This window comes from Trichophyton rubrum (genome assembly GCF_000151425.1).
Source record: "Trichophyton rubrum CBS 118892 genomic scaffold supercont2.5, whole genome shotgun sequence".
In the NCBI taxonomy this organism is placed as follows: domain Eukaryota; kingdom Fungi; phylum Ascomycota; class Eurotiomycetes; order Onygenales; family Arthrodermataceae; genus Trichophyton; species Trichophyton rubrum.
The window spans coordinates 913,200-920,307 of record NW_003456424.1 but is presented as its reverse complement, the minus strand read 5'-3'; the positions used below and the strand labels follow the sequence as shown (position 1 = coordinate 920,307).

The 7,108-nt window shown below is 51.1% G+C and overlaps 4 protein-coding genes across 4 annotated transcripts in view; 3 read left to right on the top strand and 1 right to left on the bottom strand.

Moving 5' to 3' along the window:
• Nucleotides 1-814: 814 nt before the first annotated feature.
• Nucleotides 815-1,363, bottom strand: TERG_05070 (uncharacterized protein; the record flags this gene model as incomplete). The annotated part of the gene is made up of 1 exon (XM_003234426.2): nt 815-1,363. The coding sequence occupies one exon, from the start codon at nt 1,361-1,363 to the stop codon at nt 815-817; it is 549 nt and encodes a 182-aa protein (XP_003234474.2).
• A 563-nt stretch (nt 1,364-1,926) lies between these two features.
• On the top strand, nt 1,927-2,826 carry TERG_05069 (uncharacterized protein; the record flags this gene model as incomplete). Its single annotated transcript, XM_047748364.1, has 4 exons — nt 1,927-1,965; nt 2,263-2,362; nt 2,434-2,564; nt 2,641-2,826. The coding sequence occupies 4 exons, from the start codon at nt 1,927-1,929 to the stop codon at nt 2,824-2,826; spliced, it is 456 nt and encodes a 151-aa protein (XP_047604345.1).
• A 664-nt stretch (nt 2,827-3,490) lies between these two features.
• On the top strand, nt 3,491-5,213 carry TERG_05068 (uncharacterized protein; the record flags this gene model as incomplete). Its single annotated transcript, XM_003234424.2, has 2 exons — nt 3,491-3,512; nt 3,693-5,213. 2 exons carry the CDS (start codon nt 3,491-3,493, stop codon nt 4,184-4,186), a joined length of 516 nt encoding a protein of 171 aa, XP_003234472.1. The 3' UTR covers nt 4,187-5,213.
• A 1,729-nt stretch (nt 5,214-6,942) lies between these two features.
• Nucleotides 6,943-7,108, top strand: part of TERG_05067 (uncharacterized protein) — a gene marked incomplete at its 5' end in the record, with an annotated part of 1,813 nt that continues 1,647 nt past the window's right edge. The window contains one exon of the mRNA XM_047748363.1: nt 6,943-7,070. Coding sequence (XP_047604344.1) covers nt 6,943-7,070 — 128 coding nt within the window. The remainder of the gene's footprint in view (nt 7,071-7,108) is intronic.

The following is a 7,108-nucleotide window of genomic DNA, read 5'->3' as shown; positions in this document are numbered from 1 at the left end:
CATTCCCACCCCTGTGTCCGTCTGTTCGTGCGTTCTATGCCTCCTTATACCACTTTATACCACAACACACTACACCATGCCATATACACATTCCTATCAGTACTGTCCATCTATCTATCTATCGGTCTGCTATTTTCTAATTCTATTTCTATATTTCCTTGTCCTTTTTTCTTATCGTATCATTACTATTTCATCTTCATATCTCTTATACTCCTTTTTGTTACTTCTCCTTACTTTTCATACCTCCTTAATTTACCTTACTTATCTTACCTGCTCTACCACGGTGATATACGAGAATGCGCAGGCAGCTCTGTCTCTCTCATCTTCTAAAAAGGACACTCGAGCTCGAACCGAGAGAATAACTACTTATTACCGTCTGCCATTCTTAAATTCTTATCTACATCTTACCCTACCTTAACTTCTTCGCTGTGAGTATACTTATTCCTCTCCCGTACCATACCATCTTTGCTCTCTTTTCTTTTCGTTTTCTCTGCTTTTCTTTTTCTTTGCTGTTCATTTTATGTCTCTACTTTGTGTTTTGATATCCCTATATACAGTCTCTACATCAGCTACGCTCATATCTATCTATCATACTTCTCCTCGCTTCCATCTCCGCTCACTGCCAGGCTGCTTTCTTTGTTTCTCTTTCTCTTTTCCATATAAAATAGCTCAATGCATGCACCATTTTCTTCTCTCAGCAAGCCAATAAGTGGTCTTGTAGATGCGCCACCGGTCTAGACGTCTATCAGATATATATATATATATATCAAACATAACCCAAAAAGTATGTATACCACAAATAACAGTGGTAATTCTATACCGTCTCCTCCTCTACGTCATCGGGATCATCCTCGTCCTCCCTCTGTACTCTCCTGCCCTCAACATTCTTCTCAACCTCCGGCACAAGGCTTTCCAGGTACTCTCTGTCCGCACCCACCAAGGTAACGGTATTTCTTCGCTTGCCCCAGCGCGGATAACTGCCTACCTTAACGCCCTTTGGTTCGACCCGCGCCGCGAGATCAGTCAGATATGCTGCTACAGAACTCTCCACCAGCGGGGTAGATATGAGTATCCTGTGCATTCCTTTCCCCTCCGGATCAACCAGGCGAGGCAGCAGGATCGGTTTGAGGCCTGCCAGCAACCGTTTGAACAAGGACGGTACGCCTGGAAGTATGTACACGTTCCCATTGACAACTGTTACGGGGACCCAGAGTTCCTCATCAATGAAGAGAGCCTGGTCTTCCAGGGGGATGGTTTTGTCCATGGGCAGCTGGACCATGCGTAATCGTGCCGTCAGGGCGTCCGAGGGCGTGTCCCAGTTGAAGTTAGGGCCGGCCTGCTGGGGCTTGGAGAGACGGCGCATGCGTTCGAAGGCCTGTTCGTGCAGGACGAGCGGGAGGTTGAAGGCACGAGCTATCGACTGGTACGTTATATCATCGTGTCTGGAGAGGGGAAGTTAGTCTATCTCATCTTCTGTAGTAGTAAAGGTGCTAGTGGTGTGATGTACGTTGGCCCGATGCCTCCGCTGGTCACGACAAAGTCGTATTTCTCACTCATGCGCCGGACAGCCTCGATGATCTCGCTCTCCTCGTCTGCGATGACTTCCACTCTCTTCAACTGTATCCCAAGCTTGAAGCAATATTCCGCAAAGTGCGGGGAGTTCGTATCAACTGTCTACCAGCCATCAGTCAGCACAATTGATCAATTGAACAGTCAGACCTAGAAGAAATCAAGACAGACCTTACCGCCTAGCACTTCATCGCCTATGATCAGACACGCCGCTGTGCAGATGGTCTTCCTGAAGTTCTCGCGTGCCGTCGCCGATGAGGCTGCGGACGGCGTGGACGATGATGTCATTGGCGATAGGGACGAGGGAGGGAACGCTGCGGCAGAGCTGTGGGCGTAGTTGGGCAGAGGACGGCTGAGATGGCGGATCACCTGGCCGATGCGACTATACATGAGCCCGTCAGTTCGATGTAGCTGTGGAAGTAGAGAGATGTTGGTGTTAAAAGCGCTGGCATAGGGATTGAGGAAGAAGAAGAAGAAAAAAAAAAAAAAGGGACGAGAAGAAGAGAAGAAAACGAGCGACCAAAAGGCAAAAAACGTCACCCCACATTTTACAACAGTTCCGCGAGCTAGCAGTTGTTTTTATCCGTCATCAACAACGATCAACAGCTGGAGAACAGAAGACAAACAGCCATGGTATGCAGTGACTTCCGATGCTGAGCGTGCCTGCTTGGGCTGGCTAGCTAACATGGCCAGTCGGACACCCGCCTGTACTCGTTCTCCCCCGAGACGACAGAGAAGCTGCGCAAGTTCCGTCTGGGAACGTCGAGGGCCAAAGATCCCCAGGCGATGATATGTAAATATACTAGGCCTTCTAAGGACTCGTAGGAGGTCCTGGCGAAGAGAGCGTGGCTGATACAGAGACAGACATGATCGACGCAAAGAGCCAGGAGATCCGGCCGGTCGACGGTGAAGTCTACTCGAAGATGGAAGACCTAGCAGACGACCTTCCTGACTCTTCGCCCCGATTTATCCTGCTCAGCTATCCCCTGACGATAGTAAGCCTGCGTCGATATCTTATTCTGTTGCTCCTGGCGATGTTTTTATTATTATTACTGTATGCTGACCTGGCAGGCTGGCCGTCCCGCCGTCCCCTACGTCCTGCTTTACTACCTGCCCGAGAACTGCAACCCATCGCAGAGAATGAGCTACGCCGGTGCGGTGGAGCTGATGAGGAGCGCGGCGGAGGTGAACCGGGTGATAGAGGTCGAAAACGAGACGGACGTCATCGAGATTGAGAGCAAGCTTCAGTCACAATAACTACCCTTCCTGCCTAGTCAGGTGAACTGCTGTATATATTACCAAGGGAAGACGGTCCAAAATGTCCAAATGACAACAGGAATGGCTCATAATAACCAGCCCAACCAAACCACTAGTTAGTTACTGAGGGTACTCAGGTCATCTCAGGTACTCTCGGTGGCCTGGCCGGCGGATATACCGACGAGAGAGTCGTACAAACCACCGAGCCCTGTTTATGTCCCTGGGAAGAAGCAAAAAGTTGAGATTGTTTCATAAAGTCACTCCCGTTGGCAAGAAGATTAGTTAAAGTCTTTCTTGAATTTCATGGTTTATTTTTTTTTAATATACGTATCGTTACCGCCAACCTGCGACAGCCAGGGTGCCTGCAGGGCTAGAGGACGATCGATCGATGGGACTGCTCCTTGTCCATGGAAGGCCGAATGAAGGAAATGGACCGTGGTATCGTATGTTGATTTGGTTATCAAATATTAGCCATCCTCTGTGACGGTGGACTGATCGGCATCAACCGCATCAACGCATCTCCTGCTTCGGCCTTGGCTACCTTGCATGCTGCCGGCGAACATTGAGGAGCTGGTCGGCGATGCTGCGGGCCTGTTTATATGTCGAGTATCCGTACAGAAGAAGCAAAGAAGAAAGGGAGAGCGGAGCTACCTAGTTGGTTACCATGATCTATGACGTGAGAGTAGGTAAGCGGCAAGTGAGCGTGTGAGGCAGAAGCACTCCTTCATTGAGGTCCTTTGATCATTGAATCTCTGCCCTGATCGCTGTTCAACTGTGTATTTCTCAAGCCGATCGCTTCAATTATTATTAGGCGATTTTATTTATTTAGACGCGCCAATGCGGCTGATTACGTCATTCACTCGAAGGCGGCGCTTGCTTGATCTATAAAGCCGCCTCTTCGAAAATAGCCCAGGCTTACAGCGTGGCCGATATACGGTCCCGGAGGTCCCTCTGGTATCGGTTACATGTATATGTCTATGACTTTCGCAACTTTAGGACAGACAGCGCTGCAAGGGATCGGCTCGACAGTATAGTAGACATCACATACCTGGGCAAGCCGTATTTTGACGAAGAGGAAGTCGAGGCCCTTGAAAATACTATCTCTAATAGTAGCGGGAGTCAGGGTGAGACTCTTGCTCAGAAAATTGAGTCTACCCTGGATGAACGATTGAATCGCCGTATGAAGAAGCGTGTAGAAAGTAGCGACTTCAGGGTCTGCGCCGCCCACGATCTTGCACCTATCTTTGAAGCTGTTTTTGACATACCACCGAAGAAGCTGGCAAAGAAGCTTGTATCGTTGATTAGTTCGAGAGGGCTGATACTTCGAGATGAGGATGACATCTCCATGTATCCTAGGTGAAACTGAGCTCCAAGCTCTTGCAGCGAAACGCTCAACGGTCGGCAAGAAGAAGAAAGGCAGGTAGCTACTCCTGCTACATGCTTCTAAAGGAAAAAGAGACGAAATCAATATCTTGACTCCCTACTCCGTACTTCAAATGGTCAAGGGAAGCAAACGGGCCACGTCGCTCTGGACAGTTTTCAAGGGAGCAACTTGGAACCCTCAACTTCTCTGATATTCCACATCGAGGCAACATTTTCTTCCATGGAAGCGGCCTCTGGATACCTAGATGATCTACGCCTGAAGACAAGGCGGTTTTGGATTTGGGAGGCTTCTCGCATTGAAACATGCTCCCTATTTTAGCGGCGAAATGGTAACGGCGATTTTCAACGTATTCCTAGGCAGGCTTGGAAAATCTCCTTACTAGAAAACAGTAACGCGGCCAGTCATACGGAATCTGTGCGTCTCACGATCGGTCGCCGCTAGTTGAAATGGCTTTTCGGTATTCGGTGGTCCTTAGTGCGAAAGGTGAAAAGACCTGTAAGTGCCAAAGATAGAATAAGGTCCGCTCTCTGCCGCCAATGGGGTAACTCCCCCTTTTGGCTCAACGAAATTGATAGCAAGGTAAAGCTGGGTGCGAGGAAGTCGCCCAAGCACTCCATACGGCTGAGCATATTATGAAGTATGCCGAGGTCGACTAGAATAGCAGTTGTGACATAGCATTCGTTGGACAGATTTGGATATTGCATCGTATACTCCGTACTCCATAGCAATAGCAGTCCACTTTCTGGGTATCTTGTGCAATCCTTCACTTTACCCGTGAGTTCGGGTATCTAGAAGGTTAGCAACTATGGGTATTATCAGGCAGCCATGTCCTAGCTCCTAAAAGTATAAACTAAATACTCTATCCAAAACCCTCCGTGTCAGATTCGGGGACACTCCCGTTTACTCCGTGCATAAGGAGAGAGTACCGGAGCCATGGTCGAGGGAGAAGACGGGGATGGATGGAGATGTCTGTAGTGCTTATCAAGCTGCATGGGCCTCATACCCGACCCACAGGCAACTGCGCTCCGAAGGAGCGGTCGGCCGGCAACTGAAGGGCCTCCTCGTGGCGCCCACTAAGTTCTCCATCCTCACATTCTGATAACTCTTGTTTTCCTTACCGTTCTGTCTGTCTGGCTGCCGTTTTGGTCTTTTTCAACTTCCCTTTTTGAGGTCACGGGACTCCACTTTAAGGTTTAGTGGTAAGTTACGGCCGGGAGGTTGCCAAGGCCGGTCCCGGTGGTTTGGGTTTTACATAAGCAGACATCAGCGGGTAGCCAGTCAGCGCGAGAGACAGCGAGAAGGGCAGCGAGAAGGCAGCAAGCAGAGTAAAAACGCGGGAGAAGCGAGAGAAGAGTGCCAGCGCATTGTGGAACATGAGACTGGCAGGGGAGGTCGTGCGACGAGCACCAGCAGAAGGGGAAGGGTGCATAAGTGACGGAGCGAGTGACGGTGCTAGTGAGAGGCAAGTGAGCAGGCGGGAGAACTAGGCAGCGCGCCGCCGAGTCGGGACTGAGGGATCCCTGCGCAATGCGTTTCTTCTGCCTGGCTGCTTTAAGAGTGGGTTTTGGCGCGGCGTGGTTGGCCGGCGGGACGGCTGGGCGGGCTGGGGTGGCTGAGTCATGCTGAGATAAAAGCGGCGGGTGGGCCGTGATACCGACGGGTCCATAAAGTGGGACCCGTACGGTAAGCGTAATACGGTAACGGGACGACCAGCCAGTTGGGATCGAGAGAAAAGATAAAGTAGATAAAGTGAGATTTGGAGGCGACGAGAAGAAAAGAGGACGACGGCGATGGAGACGAGAAGACAGGCTGAGAGTGAAGAGGAAGACGAAGAGGAAGAAGTGAGAGCCGAGTGAGAGCGAGCGAGCGAAACAGCGCTGGAGAGACTCCATCGCGAGGGCAGCAGCAGGTGCCAAGGGTGCCAGAAGCGAGAGGCGAAACGGTGGAACCGCCCAAGCTAGCGGGCGATGGGACGGAGGAAGAAGCAGATGCTGCAGCAGCAGCAGCAGCAGCCAGAGAGAGCCAGAGGAGAGCCCAGAGAGCACGCAGGGAGTCGCGGTGCTGATGCTTTTCTTCTGCCGCCGCCGCTGCTTCTTCAACTTCTTCTTCAACTTCTTCTTCTTCTTCATCTTCATCTTCTCCCTGCTCGCTGCAGACTCTCACTCTCTGGCCGGTCTCTCGCAGCAAGGCTCTCTCCTCGCAGTCTCCCTGCAGTGAGCGACTTTGGCCTTGTTTATTCACGCATCGCTCGAGAACCAGCGAAAAAAAAAAAAAAGGCCGCCGTACAAAGAGGCTCTTTCTCGCTCTCCGACACTCCAACCCCCGTCCATCACCATCTCCATCACCACCACCACCACCAGCAGTGAAAAAGGAGAAGAAGCAGCAGCAGCAGAAGACGCAGAGACGGGAGAAGGAAAAAAAGAAAGAAAAGCACTCCTTGGCCGTTCTGTCTTTCTTCACCCCGTCCACTCCCATCCCAACTCCACGGTTTCAGGGCCTTCCATCGCTCAGCTCGTCCGGCGTTGGAACCACGCTCGATAGCCTCATTGGCTGTGCTCGCTCTTCTCTGCGCAGTTCTGGGGGTTGCGTTGGCCGCTGGTGTCTCTCTCTTATAAAACACCATTGCTTCTCGTCTATCTTAATTATACTCCGTCCTCCTCCTGCTGATTCATTCACCCTGGCTGCTGCTCGCTGACCGCGCTCTGTTGCTACCGCTCTCTCCGTTGGCCGCCATGTCGGACTCCAGGGACCCAGGGAAGCCCGGCGGCGACAAGGAGAAGGAGGATACCCTCTCCAAGTACATCCAGCGCATGAAGACCGTCCTCAAGGGCCCTCGCAGAGCTGCAGACATGGACAGGAGGTCAGTCTCCCTTCGTTTTTATCCATCTACGTACTTGG